Source organism: Polyodon spathula, chromosome 13 (assembly GCF_017654505.1).
Source record: "Polyodon spathula isolate WHYD16114869_AA chromosome 13, ASM1765450v1, whole genome shotgun sequence".
In the NCBI taxonomy this organism is placed as follows: Eukaryota; Metazoa; Chordata; class Actinopteri; order Acipenseriformes; family Polyodontidae; genus Polyodon; species Polyodon spathula.
The window spans coordinates 6315366-6334877 of record NC_054546.1 but is presented as its reverse complement, the minus strand read 5'-3'; the positions used below and the strand labels follow the sequence as shown (position 1 = coordinate 6334877).

The 19512-nt window shown below is 37.4% G+C and overlaps 1 protein-coding gene across 6 annotated transcripts in view; it reads left to right on the top strand.

Annotated features, from left to right (window-relative positions):
• The window catches only part of LOC121325600 (pleckstrin homology domain-containing family A member 1-like), a 29063-nt gene extending 13368 nt beyond the window's left edge, over nt 1–15695 (top strand). For 2 of the 6 annotated variants that reach the window (XM_041268398.1, XM_041268397.1), the window contains 11 exons: nt 379–435; nt 584–629; nt 3997–4094; nt 6157–6288; nt 6945–7085; nt 7266–7334; nt 9518–9582; nt 10235–10298; nt 10594–10683; nt 11257–11331; nt 14147–15695. In XM_041268398.1, coding sequence (XP_041124332.1) covers nt 379–435; nt 584–629; nt 3997–4094; nt 6157–6288; nt 6945–7085; nt 7266–7334; nt 9518–9582; nt 10235–10298; nt 10594–10683; nt 11257–11331; nt 14147–14518 — 1209 coding nt within the window. In that variant the 3' untranslated portion in view covers nt 14519–15695. Of the gene's footprint in view, nt 1–378; nt 436–583; nt 630–3464; nt 3707–3996; nt 4095–6156; nt 6289–6944; nt 7086–7265; nt 7335–9517; nt 9583–10234; nt 10299–10593; nt 10684–11256; nt 11332–14146 lie in introns of those variants that run through there. The other 4 variants (XM_041268400.1, XM_041268401.1, XM_041268399.1 and 1 more) reach the window with 4 other exon arrangements.
• Nucleotides 15696–19512: the final 3817 nt, after the last annotated feature.

The following is a 19512-nucleotide window of genomic DNA, read 5'->3' as shown; positions in this document are numbered from 1 at the left end:
ATCCTCACCATCTGGTACTGTTGAGTAAATGCAGTTAAGTCCCCTGGGCTGCAGGTGTTGCAGAACATATTACTTTGCTGTATCCTGTGTTGTCCATATTGCAACTATTTTTTTCAGCATATTTTTATTCAGCCCATTCCTTATCTATGCTTTCTAGCAGCATCTCCTGCTGGTAAGATGGCTGCTGCAAACTCCTGCACAGTCTCTTTGTCCATGCCAGCTTTTGCCATTTTTCTTTTGAATCACTGGTAATGTAATACTCGAAGTAAAAGCAGGGTATTTAAAGTTGCATACACAATCTTGCAAACAGACATACAGTCTTCCAAGCTGTCCTGATCTTGGTGTGACATTCGCTATTTGTATTTATTGTTTTTACAGAACCTGCCCACTGGAACGCAGCCTGTTGGAGCTCTCAAACTAACTTATATTTCTAAGGTGAGTCTGTTATGTTGTGTAAGACTTGTGCATATCTTACTAAGTGGGACTTCCTTCCCAAAATGTTAATATTTAAGAACAACTCTTGATGTCTGTAATTAACAGGATCACATGTGTTTTTTTTTTTTTTTTTTTCTTTTTTCTGAAGGTTAGCGATGCAACAAAGCAAAGACCAAAGGCAGAGTTCTGCTTTGGTAAGTCCTCATAGGGTTTTTATTCATTCTCATGCACATGCTTACAGCAGTCAGACTCTTTTCTGTTATGTTTCTTGCATGGGTGTTACTCAAGGTTATTTATAAAGCCAAGATGTGTAGTTCAACCCTCTCCTGCCATTCGAGAAGCAGCTTACCGTGTATTTTGCAGAATAATAAATCTAAGCTGTTTGGGCACTGATGGCTTTGTTTTTAACATGTATAAATGTGTGCAAAAACTCAACGGAACACATATCTGTGCAGTACCCTAAAGTGATGCTCGGTCCTTACGATAAGACTAGCAACACACACTTGGGGCCCTTGCACAGGTATTATTAACTAAGTGTGGCATTGTGCTAAAGTATATCAAGGTTGTATGGGAGGGGTGTGTGTGGTGGGGTGGGGGGGTTGTTGTTACTGTTTCCAAATACCCTTGACTTTTCAACTCTTTGTATTGTTTTTTAAAGGATGTAGGAGGGCTGTACAGTATAGACTCAAATCCGGATTCAAACAAAACGTATAGCGCACTTTAGAAAGTTGGAGCTTTTGAAAATGTAAATTTTAATGTAGTACAAATTTGCAGGTGTGGCTAAACATAAGCATAGAAATGTGTGTTGCACCTGGCGTTTGTTTTTCTCTCCATTTTATATTGCATTAAAAGTGTTAATCTGCATTTTTGTTGGCCGTCATTACCATGTTCTAATGTGCCATCAAATCTGTTCTTTTTAAGCTCACAATTATAAATGCAAATGTGCAAGAGCTGCCAATTTTGGATTTCTGAATGAGGAAGGTGATGTCAAGTTAGCACCGACTGTGCCTTGTTTAGAGATTGATCCCTTTTATTCTAACTCGTGTGTGTGTGTGTGTGTGTGTGTGTGTGTGTGTGTGTGTGTGTGTGTGAAATGGACACAGAAAAACATCGACATGTAGTTGTCATGCATTTCGACTGGGTGATGATTTGTGATGCTTGGCTTGAAAACGACAGGGTCGTCCGGGCACCTGCCCCTAGCTGGTCAGATGCAATGCAGTGCTTTTGTCCCATAACGGCATGCTGCTGCTCTCTGACTGAATTGAAGGAAACACTACAGTGACCTGCTATTGAGTGCACTTTGGATTTCTACAGGATTGGGGAAATACCCTGCTTTTCGACAGGATGCTAGCATTCAAGTTGGGACTACATTCCAAACCAGCAGGATATTTATAGAGGATGGTGCTGTTCTGTGCACTGTTGACATTTTTTTTAATGTGTTTTATTCGAATGCAGTACATTGCTTTAGATATACTGTGCTACTGCATCCTCGTACCTTATTTGTAGGTCATGTGGTTTGAGTGCTGCTAGTCTTACAGCACATGAATTGATTAAGGTACATGCACCAGTAATCCATGGAGTTGTATTTATCAAAACAAATAAAAATAATAAAGCCAAAAGAACAACACAATAACTTCAAAGGGACAGTGATGGCATTTGCTAGTGCCAATAAGATGTATGACAATTAACTATGGTTTTAAAATTATCACTCCTTTTTTAATATGGAAATTATGAAAAAGTCAGATGCAGTTATAGAAAACTAGTCCAATGCTTTGTCTCATGCCTGTTTTATTTCAGCACGGTTTCTTCTGACTGGCTTGACTTGTTCCTAATTACTGTATTAATTTCCCTGGCCTGTAACCACTCATTCTGGGAAAGCTTAAATGTCCCCCCACCCTTTTTTACAGTAACACAGTATAGCAAAGAGCATGATTCATGGTTTAAGCATGTCACTAAAACAAGGATGAAAGGCAAAATATGTGAGAAAAAAGAAATGGCACTCTTGGTTTCCTTAGAGTAGGAATCTGTCTGTTCATACCCATTTCCTGCTTTGAGTCATCCTGTTGTTTTTTTAAATGTTTGTTTATTTAAGCTATAGATGGATTTATCATATACTTACAATACTCTACATCTGGTTCAGAAGGGAACCCTTTGGTAAGTTGATATTAGAACTAAAAGATTAGACTAAGTTAACTCTGTACATTCTATTATGACGAGATGGGCTAACATACCTGGAAATCTCTTCTTTTAGAAGGAAAATGACCAATTGGATATTCTGACTACAGTGTTTTTGAATATCAAGGAGATCTTGACTGAGCAAGGGAGTCTGTTTGTTTGATTTGATGGCAAGAGGAAAGCAGTTTTTGTTTTTTAAGTTTTCCTGAGATTAGAGCCACCCTAAAGTCCAGAGGGATTCAAAGTTAACATAAGCTTCAGCAAGCAAGGAACAAAAAATAAGCAGCTAGCACGGCAGCCACTGGTAATACCAGTAGAAGCTCCTTACATCAGTCTGACTCAGAGTTCAATAGCAGCACAACAATCCCTACACCCACTATTGTACACCTTATGAAGTCACAGAGATCCTTCTGCTTTCAAGTGATTGTTGCTGAATGGTTGCACACAACTCTTGCACAGCTCATGTATTGTAGGTCTAATGTATCACATGTCGCTTAACCTTGTAGAGTCTCACTAGGTGAAGTGGAGGTTTAATACACCAGCTGGACCCATTCACGAAGATAAAAAGCATGGATTTTTATTTGACTTCATTTTTTAAAGTCTGTTTGTTTTTATATATATATATATATATATATATATATATATATATATATATATATATATATATATATATATATATATATATGTGTGTGTGTGTTTTTGGACTTGTGTCATCTTCTTTTAAGAACAATGTGGAACAGTTGCTTGAATATCAATTATTCCTAAAAAGAGAAGACATTCTAAAACATTATTTAAACATTACCCTTAAAGTTTCCCGTGGTATTTTTTGCAGTTTTCCCATGCTTTCCACGTGATTCTATTATGCATTTACCAGTTTCCCCTGTTTTGCCACATTTATTAATATGCTTTACCATACCTTACTATTCTGTACAATGCTAACCTGTGCTTTTCTGTTGCTTTCACCATGCTTTTATTAGTGTTCTATGCTTTTACTATGGGAAAACTTGTAAAAGGGTAGGGTTAACTGACTCAAATCTGGTTTGATTATTTAGGGGTCCCTGCTTAGTCTTGCATCAACAGTGAATTCACGATAAAGGTACAGCACAGTATGTTTCAGTAGAAACAAGTTAAATTTTACAGGCACAGCCTTTTTCTGATTTGATGTTTGCAGAGTTGCAGTGTTTAATGCCTGTTGTGAAAAAGTAAGCACTGCGTTTTCACAGCCATTAGTCTCGCTTTCCTGTGGGTGAGCTGCTCAGCAACCAGTGAAGCTAATTGGCAATAGAACGTCTTTCAACAAGTTTGCAAATGACCTGATGGGAACTGTATTGATTTTATTTTCTCTCTCCCCTCTTTTTTTTTTTTTTTTTTTTTTTTTTTTTTTAGTTATTAATGCAGGGATGAGGAAATTCTTCTTGCAAGCCAATGATCAGCAAGACCTGGTTGAGTGGGTTAATGTGCTGAACAAAGCTACCAAAATCACTGTAAGTGTTCAAGCAGATCACTCCCTTGAATGGTTGAAGATCTCTGCGTGGTGCTCTAGAAGAGGAAGTCCCATTGCAATCGGGTTTCAGTGCGGTTTGACATTCTTAACCAGCTACCAAAAATACCTCCCCTAACTGTCCATTATTGGTCTAAACGGGAAGGATATCATTAATGCATCTAGAGTATAAAAGGGCGTTATAAAGCAATGCCATGATAAAATATATATGCATGCTGCAGGGGGAAATGCTTCAAACAGTAGAGCTCTGTTCTAACTTGGTCGCAGACTCTGGTATCGGCTGCTGTCCTGAAGACCTCTTTGTGTTTTAATAGCACCTCTCATGCTTGCGTTTTCCATTTCTCATTCTTTGAGGTTGTTCATTTTTCAGACAGCTCTGCTCTTATTAGCAATGTTGTGGGAATGTAATCAATTAGGCCAGCATTAGTAAGTCACTTAGTCACAGCATCTTTCAGCTGAGAGCAATGTGATTGCCGTTGGACAGAGAGAAGACAGTGAGCTTTATAAAGAGCCATTGAGCTGGAGAACTGGGAATACAGTGGACTGCACCCAGAAACATGCACTCCTGATATACAATACAGTATTGGAGCACAGCATTGACACAGCCCCTAGCCCACAGTATAGCAAACAGGAGACAAGACTGGCCAAAAAATTTCAGTTATATTGTGCACTTGAGTTTCTTGGCAACTTCTCTTAACCTGCACTGAATTTAATCCTGTATTAATTTTAATAATACACCTATAGAGAGTTACAAGACAGTGTTCAAAATTATTGCAGGTTAGGGGGGTAGGTATTGTTGGCCCTGTTCATTAATTAAATAGTTTCTATCAACAGAGGTTTTTCATACCCATAAAAGGGAGTGTTTTTGCTAAAAGCTTAATTGTCTCTTTTTTTTCTTCTCTTTTAGTTGAGTCAGTCAGTAATTCATTTACTTGCTGTGATTAATGACGGATTCAGAGTGGCACTCCCACGTCCACTGTAATAACTACCAATTTTAATATCCACTTTCGGTCCCTCTGAGACAAATTGACCTGGTTTTACAACAGATAAGGTATTCTTGTGAAACCAACCCACTTACAAGAACATAAACGTTGGAAAAGGGGAAAGAGGCGAAACTGAATTTCCTTGTATACTTTCCTTTTTTTTTTTTTTGTGTGATGTCATGTCTGGGTGATTTATTTAGTTTTGTAACTGGGCTAAAAGACTAGAGACCACTTCAGGACCACATCCTTTTTTTAATAAAAGTCTACAACTGAGAGCAGGGTGTGGAAACTGCTGTCGAGAGGTGCAACCTGTCACTTCCTTCTTGAAGGAACAGAGAAAGCATTTTTTTGCATTTTGTTTAAAATCTGTAATATATATAGTGGTGTTTGTTTTTTCGCCTCCTTAAAGGAAAAAATGTTCAAGGCCATTCCCCCTTCTAATTCTGTATATTAGTATGAGGGGGATATGTCTCTTTCTTACTTGCATTGTCTGCTAATGAAACAAACCCAAGCGGAAGTGCCTCTGTGTGAGGGAGTCTCCCAGCTGTCCATATGAGGAGGTAGATGGTGGAGGGAATGTGTGCTGCATGCGGAGGGCAGGCCATGGCAAGCCCTTTGACTGTCCCTCTGCAGCTCTCCAGAGTTCACTCAAGGGAGAGTTTGTGAAATTCTTTGAGAAAAGAAACCGGCTTGGTAAAGATCCTTTTTTTTCAGTGGAAAATGTACAGCACTTGGTCTTTTCCCTGCTTTTTTGTGCGTAGAATTTTTATGGTTAAGTAAAAATGTGTTTATAGCCTCAGTTATACCTGGAGATTTAAAAGAATTATAGAATATGAAATCAATTAGCTTTATATTTTCACCCTACCATTTGACATGCATGTTCCTGACAGTGGTTAACACTTGTATAAGTTTTGAGGGCGCTACTCAACACTACTGTACAGTACTGCCACCAACACACTGTTTTTTCATTCGTATGCATTTGGGGGAACTGGTACAGTAGGTACATATTCTATTATTAAGCCACCTATTGTTTTTAGAGCAGGTGTTTTCTCTTTGTCACAGGTGCCAAAGTCATCTGATGTGCAACAAAATTCTGAAAACCAAAAAAGTGCCTTGGAGTGTCCAGGTGCCAAGAAGCAGGTCTCCTATAAGACCGAAATCATTGGGGGTGTTCCCATAAAAACCCCTACACAGGTACCAACAGAATTTTACATTTAAAAAGAGATGTTCGTGAAATCTTGGTGTATTCCTTTTTAAAAGACCATCTTCCTGCTGTGCTTAAGGATATGTGGTGTGTGTCAGAACAACTGATACTAAGCTGGTGTGGGAAGCAAACAGACACTAACAAGTTATTTGGCAAGAAACCTGTTTTAAACTCTGTACTGTGTTGGAGAGTTTAGTGTTCTGTCAACCCCAGTCAACTACTTACTACAGAGTTGTTTCATTGGGATGACAGACTGAACCGTTATTAATATTGTCGGTGGGTTCAGGAGAGCTAGGTGTGTGTCTCATGTGTTTTATGGATATGAGCAGGTAGCAGGAGGGTGGAGGCAACATCTAATAGCATACTTTTATTAATAAAATGGAAGACGTGAAACTGCTTTGTTTCCAAAGAAGTGCTTTTAATGTATAATCCGTACCTGTGAAAACTCGGAATCATTATTTGAACCCCATCCAAATTTGTTAACATATTGTAAGTTTTGTTAGTTTTACATTTTGTTGTTATTTTAGAATTGTAATGGGTGGATTTTCATTTCAGAATGAGAATGTGTTCTTTTCTTTCTTGTAGCCACGAGAGCTGTTAACCCTATGCCCCGGCTCAGATCTGTTTTCTGTGTTGCTTATTCCAGCAGGAGGGAGGGGAAGGTTTGGAGGGCGCAGACAGAGGCGGGTTGAAGCGTTCCCTTAGCCAGCTCCCGTACTTCATGGGCAAAGCTGCTCAGGACCAGACCGTGGTCAAGGCTGGCTACTGTGTCAAGCAAGGAGCTGTGGTGAGTGTACAGACAATGGAGTCAACCCATTACATACTGTTATCTCCTGCAATGTGTGTTTCTGTGCAGCACCTTTCCAACAACTTCACTGTTTTATTCATTTGTATAACAAAACTGAAAAAAAAAGAATTCTGTTGGTATCTAAGGCTTTCTTGACACTTGTTTCAATTGCTTTTGCAGATGAAAAACTGGAAAAGAAGATATTTCCTATTGGATGAAAACTCGGTCAGTTACTTCAAATCAGAGCTGGTATGTTTTTTATTTTATAAGTGAGGTACGTATTATCTATTCATAGACGTGGCATGCATGCTGCACCCGAATGTAAAACAAGTAATCAAATGAAGTTCATTTAAGGTCGTCCATTGTTCAGAAAACCTGCACACAATTTAGAAACGTTGAGTTAACAAAGGGGCAGTCGTTTGTTGAGTTTCACCATTCATCTGTGACGAGGTATAGTATGGATGCTGTTTAAACGTGTTGGGAGGCATGCTACTGAATTCTGTTCAAGGAATTCTGAACAGGCTTCGACATGCCAGTGGCATCCAACACCATCAACTCAAGCAGTCTGAAATACCACCAGTCAACCCCTGATTTAAAACCAAACCAAGTGCTGTCGGCTTTAGGCGGGATTACTGTCCGCCTGTCTTATCGTAGCCCTGAGCCCTCCACTAATTTTAATGAAGGCTATGCTTTCCTGTGATATTTTATATATCTATCTCACTGTAAAGCAGCAAGACCAGTTTGCTTGAGCAGCGGGTCTGTGAGCCCAGGGATTCTGGATTGGAATTCCAGTACAGAGTTTCTTTGCTACTAGATGACCCCCTCTCCAGTCCTGCATTCTAATTCATTTTTACTAACTGTGTGTGGTCTATCCAAGAGAACTGAATCATGGATGCACAGCCTGGGCCTTCACAGTCCCAAGTCCTAATACTCATGAATTGCTTAATTGAAACAAGAAAAACACTATCCAAGTCTGGTGATTTATGGGTGATTTGTTATTATTTTTTTTGTTGTGTTTTTTTAAAGAGAAAATCATCAGGCTGTTATATGAAAGTGCTCTAAGCAAACAGAAGAATAAATTAAATTAGTTGTATTTCAGACCCTTGTCAAGTTGTTCTTTTAATCACTTGGTGTTCAGTCTACTGGGCAAAAGTATGAATGAGTTATTTATTTAAAGAGAAATGCACACTATAATGCAAAAAACAATAATTTGCAAACAAATATTTTTATTTGTAGCTGACATTCTGAGGATGTTATCCGAACACCATGGCTTTCATACCTATTAATAGCAAAAAAAGGGATTTTTTTTTTTTTCTTTCTTGCAATGTGTCATTAGTGTCAAATAACAGGCAGATTAATTGGACTTCCTCAACACACAACATGAATTTTCTTTTCTTGACTTATGTGCAAAGTACTTCCGCCCACACGATTTAGACGCTTTTAGCTGCCTGTTTTGTTTGTAAAGGGGGGTGAGGGTGAGTAGTTGTCAGGAATGGGCACCGTATCAGAAGATTGTATTGTGAGCACTATTCACTTCATAGAAAGATAACTCAAAATGGCATGCATAAAAGGGTTACTGTAATTCTTACTGTCAGTGAAGCCTGGGACCCAGACTCGTTTACATTAAAATCAACTCATGTTCCATTCCACACCGCCTCTGCGTTCAGGATATACTCTGATAGACAGCAGAAAACCTCAGGAATACACTCTGGAAAGATGAAGTCTCCTGGCCGAGTTGGAGGGTTTTAAGTGTGTTTTTAAAACACTTTGACAGGATTTTTTCTTTTGTTATGGTTCTTTGTGAAGTGAGCTGTGATTGATAGGTTAGTACGTGCCGAATGTTGCTGTTCTGTTATTTTACGGTTTCTGGTGACCTTGGCAGGTGTTACTGATTTCTAAACTCGGCCCTCACAGAGGTCTACAAAACAACTTACAGGGACTGATCTGATGTATTTAATTACATGCAACCTTGAACTTCTAGTGGCTCTGCAATAGTTAACCTTTTAGTAGTAATTAACATTTACAGAACCTTAAAAAAAGATCAATTTAATAAAGATAAAGCAACCTGCTATTTATGGTGGAATGTAGAATAAAATATTAAATACAACAACGAATAATCTCTTAATCCAACCCAATACACCATAGCAAGATTGCTTTTGAACCATGACCCTAAAGTGAAAGGCAGTGAAGCCAATAAGGATTTTATCAGGAAGGAAAACGCTAAACCCTCTCGAGGCTCCAAACTGAAAGTGAGAAAGCTGTGCTTGTAAGCCATGCTTTTTGGTACTGTTGCTAATGGAAGTGTAAAGCAAGTCATATTTGTGGGACTATTTTATAGCTGCAGTGACTTAAGTATAATAAAGGGTGAAACAGTGGGGCTTCTAACATTTGGTTGCTAATGATACAAAGTTTCTCTGTGGTTCCCCTCACAGGACAAGGAACCCCTCCGAACGATCCCCCTGAAGGAGGTGCACAAAGTGCAGGAGTGTAAACAGAGGTGAGACGTGCCGCTTTGTGATTGCACAGGTGCAGATATACCAGGAGGAATGTACACGACCAACGTTCATGCATACTGCAGTTCATTTCCTGCAACACCGGTTTAGTGCATGCCACTAATGAATGAGTGTAGTAATAGTTTGAATATAAGATTTGGTCACAGAACCGCATTTTGTAGCAGTGCACTCAGACTGAAGGACTTGTGAAATGGGAAGTTTATTTTTTTAATTTATTTTTAACTTTCTGACGGTTCATTGGATAGAAAGAGGGTTATTTATATGTACTGTCAAAGTGAGTTCCAGTATCACAGAAGTGCATCTAGTCTGCTGATTCCTTATCAGGAATGCTTTCAAGTGCTATAGAAACACTTTACCTTTGCTGTACCCTGTGTTTGCCATCACGTATTCCATTTCTTTTTTTAAAAAATTATTTGGGTCATCCTAGGTAAATTTAAGTAGGGAATTACTTTTTTTTGTACTTTCTTGAACGCTTACCAGGAGAGATCATTTCTTATAAACATTGCTCCCACAGTGATCTGTAGATCAATCAAAAGTATAGATTTGCTGCAATCCTTTCTTTCTTTTTCTTGTGTGATTTGTTTGTTTTTTTTCCTAAAATGCAGGTGTTTTGAACTTTTTTCTTTGAACTTTTAGTGATATAATGATGAGAGACAATCTATTCAAAGTAGTAACAACTTCAAGAACCTTTTTTGTACAGGTAAGAAATGAGTACAATAAGATTCTTAGATGCCCCATGCCTATAAATTGTATGTTTATTAATCTTACAATTAACAAACTTTTAAAATATAATTGCCTAGTCTTTTTGTAATGAGCAAAAATAATTATAAAAAAAATAACATTTCATGACTGTAGTTTTTTGCCTGTGAATTGAGAGGGCGGTTTAACAGAAGACAAACTCCCGAGAACAGGATGTGTCTGTAATTCCGCTCACCCTGCAGTTCTCACAGCAGTATGATGTCATCTCTCTCTCTCTCTCCCCCTCCCCGTTTCAGACGGACAGCCCAGAGGACATGCACAGCTGGATCAAGGCAATCTCAGGGGCCATCGTTGCCCAGCGCGGCCCAGGCAGATCAGCAGCTACTGTATGTATCTCCAGTGCGGACAGGTTGGGGCTTAGTTGGAGTTTGGGGGGTGTGGGGTGGTTCTAGGTTCCTGGGTCTAATCAGTTCAGCGCTTTTTTGAATTGTAACTGCTAACAGTTTTGTTATCTCTAGAGATACAGATACAACATTGTATTTGTGTTATATGCCATTACATGTACGTATATTCTGCATATGTGCGTGCACTCTTATTCAGAATATGTGTTGAATGTCTAATATTATTTAATATGTATTTTATACCGCATATATAAAATACTGCATGCTTGTGTCCATACTGTACTCTGAACTTCCTGAATTATCGGTAATTTTCTTGTGTGTAATTATATACGTATAATAACACACATACTGTGTTGAGTCAAATGCATGTATACCTGTTGTGTCTGAAAGGGTTCTGGTGTGGGAAGGTGGTGATCATCGGATCAACTGAGGGAAAGGATGCCAAAGTGTCATCTACCAGCCAGCTGCTTCTGTCTCTCTCCCCTTTTTTTTTCCCCTGTTTTTGTTCCTCTTCTCCTCAAGTTCTTCTAATCTCAGCTTTGCAATGTGTTCTTGCAGATGCGGCAGGCCAGGCGGCTGTCAAGTCCTTGTATACAGAGGTATACATCCCCACATGGTGAATGCAGCACGGATGTGAGCTCTCATGTCAAACTGGCTGCTGTTTTTAGTTTTTTTTTTTTTTTTTTTTGTTTACAACCCAGGAGGAATGTGACTTGGGAGGCTTCATTTGCTTATAAATCGAATCAGCTCTTCCCTCTTCCCCGCCAAACCATCTTGACCTCGCTTGATCAATGCAAGCTATTGAAATCAATGAGACTAACTCATCCCAGCCATCCTCATTTTAAATTTAATTTCCAACTTCAGCAAGGCATTACTGGCAAAACCAACTCGGCTTCAGCATTCACAATGATAGTGTTGCCATGTCCATTTACCTTTTAAAACCCTCCCTCGGTAATTACATTTATTATGAGCACATCCATCACTCTTCCAGGATGCTGCATTGTGGCTTCACTCTAAACTGTTTTGCATTACCGCTCATCACCAATGCCACGTACTGTAAATAATGCAGGGCATTTATGTTAAACCCTTCTAAACTACTGAAACTCCCTACTACTAAGATTTCATTTCGTGGAAATTCACACACAGTAGCTTATAGATTTGAGAAACTAATTATAAACAAACCAAATTGTTGCTTTTTTAATTAAGGTTATATTTAGTGATGGGTTTCTGGGCCATGTTCCTCAAGCCGCAGTATATTTGTAGCCGCACTATATATTGGTAGTTTCCAGCTTGTTTCAACACTGTTTACCGACCAGTGACTTGTAGGACTTTGTTTTCCCAAATTGAGTTGCCTTGTCCCACAACTGCACTTGCATCCCTGCCTTAGTGGTGTCAAGCACTCCTGAAGCAGCCACATTTTACTACACGAGTGTCCAGGGAACTGCCGCAGACCACAACTATTGCCTTAAAATCGCTACCGTTTCAAAAACATTAAACAAAGAAAAAGTGGATCAAACCTTGCATCGCACATTTTAAACACCATTGCAAACCTTCCAAAGAACAAAACATAAACAGAGTGGTTTAACTTTTGTGAAACCCTCCCATTTTACAGCTAACATTCTGTCTAGTTCGCATGAGAGTTCATACCATATGTGATTTAATTAACCCCCCTGCTGAACTAAATGCTTCTGATTTCAGTCCTTTCTCCCATATTGCTAACCAGCATCAACTTGATTGTTGACCTGCCTAAGAGAATGTGGATGTGTGATGCATGCATGTTGTTGTTATGAATATTGATTTATCTACTGTTGAAAGGCCAAGAATGTAAAGGTACCCAACGTGTATAATAAAGCATTAAAACTATGGAGTGAAATGTGCCTTTCCTTAAAAGATTAAGCAATGTCGAAGTAGTTCCATAAGGGAGCAGCAGTTTGTTTAAAATGACGTCTGTTGCCAAGCTCAAGTAATGTTTTTAAGGAATGTTTTAGCTTTTAAACTGTTCTTCTAAAAACTCAGATGGTTTTGTGGATGGCAAACTTGAGTTCAATCATTACAAACTGGCTTTTATAAAAAGAAAAGCTCTTCTCATGACATTCCTTAATGTTTTTTAGTGACTAGCAAAAGTCTGTTGACTCAGTCCCACGGTAAATAATCCTAATATGTACCTTTCACTTCTGGGCCTTTCAGCAGGGAATACAGTGTTTAATCTGATTAGAAGGTGCAAGAGCTAGTAACAGGGAAATGCAAGCCTTTCTTCAAGGGCAGGCAGAGAGGCTACTGGGGTTGAAAAAGGGACAATTCAGTTGATCTGAATTGTGGCTTTACTAAATACCTTTGATTTAAATAAATTAATTAATAGAAACAAGCCTGACATTTTACTTGCTATTAAATATAAAAACACTAGAGACTTGCGCACACAGTTAGGGGATGTTGATTTATTTGAATGATTTTAAACAAAGGTATTTTAGATCTGCTGCTGTTTTGAACAGTTGAATAGGCCCTAAATTTTATGTTCTGCTCTGTGAAGATAGCTGCAGTTTCTGGAAATATATTTGTTGTGTGAAGACAAGATTCTTAAGGTTGTTTTTTTTGTTTTAGTAGGTTTTATATATTTTTTTTTATTTTTATTTCCTGAGCATGCTAGGTGTACCTTTTGAATATGAAGCTGTGTGTTATGTTTCTGTGCCCATCTTTTTTGTTTTGAATATATATATATAATGCACTTTACACTGCTGCTGTAACTATGCTGGCTTTCTCTGGCTTGTGGTGGCTTTCTTAGCTAACATTTTCATTGTGTTACTTACTACTTGTCACAGGCAAAGAGCTTATGACACATTTATCCATTTAGGCTTTCCATAAATGTGACTATTTTTATTTTGAGCTTTTGCAGTATCTGGACAAAAAGTAGCTGTGCAAAGGTGTGTGTGTGTGTATGTACTACATATACATTATATACCATATGTACATTATTTGTGTGTGTGTACAACAGTGAAGCGGCCTCCAGTATGCTTGCACTTCATCTCAATCTCTATCTCTGCTGTAACTAATAAAGAAACAGAGCCTGTTGCAACCTGCGGTGTTCATACAGAGTGCTAAATATTGAATAGCTTTCAATATTTAATATGCTTTAGCAGTCATCAGGGGCTTTTTTCTGCTGCTACTGCAGGCCTGCGTTGAATGAGACGAGGAGAGTCATTAAATAATGCATTGCTTCACGGGAGCAAGGCATGCTTGTTTAATTTAACCCTGTTTGCTGATGCTTTTGCCTTGTCTTGTTTTTTGTTTTGTTTTGTCTCCTTGCTTTTGTTTTTCAGAGAGTAAAATCTGACTCTGAAATACTAACATGCCAAAAATGACTGCTGCTACTACCAGTGCTAAGAAGTGTGAAGTAACTGACTCCCTGACTGTGTTTCTGTGTCTCTGACCGACACACCCCTCCTCTTTACAGGAGCACGGCAACCATTCCTCCTCAAACTCTTCCTTCTTCATCCGCGACCAGGGCCCCCCAGTCCCTCGCTCGCCAATCTCTGCGGCGGCAGCCTACCCCCCACCATCTTTTTCGCAGTACGCCTTCCCTGCACCCCCAGACACTCTCCACAAACAGCCTGGCCTGGAAAAGCGAAGACTTCATGAACCTCCTTCCAAGACCCTGCATCCAGGGAAGCACTCGATCCCGGCTTTCCCTGCAGGAGACCAAGCTTCCAAAGTGACTCCCTGCACGGCTCCCCCGGGGACCACGCAAACCTGTGACGGCACTCAGGAAATGCCCTCAGAGCACATCAACCTGGATGATGATAATTTGCCTGTCAGTGATGTCTGACTTTGCAGCACATAATGGTGGTGGTGTTTGGGTAGGTAGTGGCTAGAGGAAGTGTACTGCCAGTTGGATTTGAAAGGTAACCAGAGGAAGACAGAAATTGTCATAAAATGAAATAAGTAAGATCTGCAGGAATGTTCTATTGGAGTTAATGCAGAACACGACTGCTTCTTTTTATTTATTTGTTTATATAATTCTGTTGATGTAATCTAAAGGGGTAATGGCTGTGTACTGTGATACAGCTGTAAAGGGTTTTTTACAAGATGCCTTCTGAGGCAAAATGTTGCATGTGGAGAATCCCTTTGTGGCTCTGGTACCTCAGCTGTTATCAAGGAGGCCCCTTATGCTGTGACTGGGCACTACTCAGGGTTTCATTTAGAGTGGGGGCTTTGGCAGTCACACTGGTTCAATATTAGATGGGGTTTCCATGTAATTGGGTCAGTCATTGTATTTGGGTGGGGCTAGGTGGCAAGTCAGTGGTGCCATCTAAAAGAAATGGTGATGGATTGTTAAGGGGGACATATTGTACAAGTCCAAATGGAAGAATGATTGAGAGGTGAAGGGTTAGTACAACACCCAAAAACCTGTAGCATATTTTTTACTATTTTTTTTGTTTGTTTTTTTTTGTAGTATGAAAACCAAAAATACTATTGCCAGAGAGGAGACCTAAAGTGTTGAATTTGTAATAACCCCAAACTTATTTTGTGCTGCAAGCATAGCATTTTACCCTTAGCATTCCCAAGGAGCACTCTCTGTTTTAACCCAGTTGTCTAGACCAGTAGCTAAATGGATTTCTAATTTAGAAGTCATTTATTGTTCTGTGTTTATTTAGTATATTTGATCCCATTGTTTGAATGCAAAATTTTTATAATCAAAGTTTAACAGTAAGACTAACACGGTATAGTAAGACATATTACTATTGGAAGAGCCCTTTGAATTACTTTGTGCTTCAGTCATTTGACACCTTTCCTAATGTGTATTAATGCGACTTCTCCATACCATCTTCCTCTGTGAAGGGCATCACTGTACAGTGCTAATTTCAGACGTTCAATAGTTAGCACACAGTATTTGCAGGTCTGTGGGCTTAGCAGCTAGCACAGCTGAGCGGCCCAAGTCTGCATGTTCTGCAGGCTGAAGTACTTTGATGTGAATGTGGAGGAATATATTTCTCCAATTCTATATATATCCCATACCCTAATATTCTAATATATACATATATTCATGAATGTATACTAATATATTTAAAATAAAATCTAGATCATATATATATATATATATATATATATATATATATATATATATAAAATATAAAAAAGACTGCCGTTTGTTTCATGTATTTTGCTCTTTGACAGAATGATTATCCGTTAGTCCTCGGCACAAGACTGCCGTTTGTTTCATGTATTTACATTGCATACAGTAACTATTGTTTTGTGCATTTTTAATGATGATAAAATGCTTGTGGGGTTTTCATCTTGTGCCTCGGCTGTCGAGCATGTGGGTGATTCTATCTTTGTGGCCTGTCATTTTGTGCCTGTCTCCTTTCTATAAAGGCAAGCTTCTGGTATTTTTAATTTTGTACTTTTGAAATTGTGCACCTGCTGTTTCAGAATTATATTATTACCTGGCGTTAAACACAGTTTAAATATATTGATCAAACAGTGGAGAAAACAACTCATGCTTACAATCCAATTGCCAAGTGTTTCATAGTACAGTACTTGTGTTGAGTGTGTGCAATATGGGTTTAAATAGTTTAAGCATGGTTATGGTAATACTGAATGAAAAATGCAAAACCACAATTGTTTTTAGATGCAACACCTACCAAATGTGTAGACTCCAGTCTGTTGATTTTAAGTGTGATCCAACCCACTAGCAGGCTGACTATTTTGGAATAAGAGACATGTAAATATTATATATATATATATATAATATATATTATAGATTATATATATATATATTATATATTTATAAATATATATATAATCTCACACACACACACACACATATATGTGAATGCCAAAGGTGTTCAAAGCCTTTTTTTGTTTCGCTGTTTCATAAGCTACTGACAGTTGCCATCAATATAAATTAAATGGATGGCAATATTTTGTGTGCTCGGTTTTATTTATTTTTTTAAGCTGTTGGTTTTTATCGTATTTCATACTTCAGATATGTAGGTATTTCTTGGACACTACAGGTGAAAAGTTGCTGCTTCTTCCTAAATCATAATTTATTTCAATAGTTCAAATTCATACAGCAGTTTATCCATAGCATTGTATCAGAAATATTTGCATGTCCTGAAACTAAACAATAAATGGTAGACCTTTTATAATCTCAATAAAGCTGATTTGAATATAATTCATAATAATAAAATTGAGTTGCTTTTATGTTACATAGCATACCACCTGTTGAAAAGGGAAAGGTTGACATCCTCGCAAAGAATACCTACGAGCGAGGCTACAGTGTAGTACCGTAAATCAAACATCAGCAGAGAGATTAAAAAAATAAACTCGGAACTGTTGCGATAACTGTTTAATTTTAATTAGGCATCAGATTCAATGTAAAGTAATTTTCACTTTATTTGAACAACATTTGGATCTGCATAAAATCTGTGGCATTAATAAAGTGATATATTTGGCATAGAACAAGCAAGGGGCTGAAAGTCCTTCTCCAGATCATAACATTTCTTATCAATAACTGACAAAAATCTAATTTGTTTTACAGGTAAAGCAGCCAAGTCGGTGCTAATACAGTTTTTTGCTAATCCTTCCAATAACAATAACACAAAAAGAGTAATACCATTATTAAAAGAGAAGCTTGTTTCTTCTACAGTGACTACAGATCATACGATTTGAGTATTTTCAAGTTATGCACTTAAATATCTTTTAATCATTAATTCAGTTGCGAAGAGGCAGGCTGTTTTCCTAACAAAAAAACAATTTAAACTCTTGAACCACAATGAGGTGTCTCAAGTTTGTTAATGCAGCACACCACAAAAATGGTCAAAGTTGGCAATAGCTTGCAAGTTTTGATTTGATGATATATAAATAAAATAATATATATATATATATATATAATATATAATTTTTTTTTTTTTTGCAAGGATACCAAGCAGTGTTCTATTGCACGTCACAGAGTGATATCACAGCAACAGGGAGCAGAATGAGACCCAACACAACAGCAGAGGACCACTAACCCCCACTGTTGTGATGTAGGCATTTATTTGTGGACTCTGTAGCAGTCCAGTGCTGTCCTTTGAAGCATTGTATTAGTGGATTACCTGGGTATAATACCAGTGTAACTGATATTTACCTATAAACTCTTTTTCTTAATTCAATGATTACAGGCTACTACTGACGACAGCATTGTACCCTAATCCCTATTGTGATGACAGTACTATCCTGTAATCTCTTATAACGACAGATAGCGTTGATATTTTTGATTACAGACGCTATCTGATGTAAATGGAACAAACTTTTAAAGAATGTCCGGTTTCAAAGTGCTTTGAATGTTCAAGTAGACAATTTCCAAATAGAAAGCTTATTTATTTAAAAAAAAAGTCAGTTGTCAGAGGCTGAAAGGCAGAACTTTGTAGCACAGCAGCAAAATTCCAACACTAAGGAAAACCATGTCTGATCTGTCCATGCAGAGATCAGTGAACTGCAACCAGTATTATCTGTTGCAGCACCACCCAAAGACCATTCACGCGAAACTAAGATACAGCCTTTTTGGGCATAACTGCATTTTTAATAACTCAAGTCAACAGGAAATTTTATGAATATGATGTTAGCCAAAAGAAAAAGCCAAGATACCAACCGACAGCACCTAATTATTATTATTTAAAAAAAAAAAAAGTAATTTGTGATTTTTAGTAAAGATTTGTTTAATTGTAGCTACCTATTTTTTTTTCTTTTTGTGCTGGTATTATACGAAATAAAATACAAGCTCCTGTTCATAATCGGATAGTAAAAAGCCATCAAGGAGTTCCATGACATCGAGTGTCACCGAACTTCTTGATGTCGTTTTACTATCTGGTTAATCGGTGTGTCACCGAACTTTTGATGTCGTTTTACTGTTATGAACAGTAGCTTGTACTTCGAACATTATAGATATATATATATATATATGTGTATAATATATATATAGTATATATATTTATCATATATATATATATATATATATATATATATATATATATATATATATATATATATATATATATATATATATATATAATATATATATATATATATATATATATATATATATATATATCCATATATATATATGTGTATCTATATATGTGTATACTATATAGTATATATATATATATATATATATATATATATATATATATATATATATATATATATATATGTATATATATATATATATTATATATATATATATATATATTATATTACACACAATGTCGAGTAATTTCCAAAACAATAAAATCTTTCAAAAGAATAAACCGACTAGCCATTGAGCGAGGGAGGAGTTGTGATCTATTTTGGGTTGAACCTGCCAATCCAAATATATACTGGCTTAAAAAAAAAAATTATTGGGACCACAGTAGATCAATAAAAATAAAAATCTCAGGATGTCCTCTTTTGAAACTAGACTTTTTAACTAATCACTGCCTGCCCCTTCTCCACCTCAAATAAAACAAATACTGTAATAGTTACAGTTAACATACATTTGTTTTGTTTAATTAAGTTAAACCTGTTGCTTTGTTAGCTTGATTTTTTCAAACCTGTGCGTGATTATTGTTAGAGTTTTATTATGTGTTGTGTGTTGTGTCTTGGCTTTGTTCCTCCAGTGATGCATGTGTTTTGTTAAGGTAAACGTTGCAAGCACTAGGGTTTGTGTAAATGTGGTTGTAATGTCTATATAGTGGGTGCACTTCTCATTTCTGGCTTCTTCTGATCTGTAATTGGTGTGTTATTTATCTGTTACTACACATTTTATAAATCTGTGAGAATTGTTCAAATGTTTTTGAA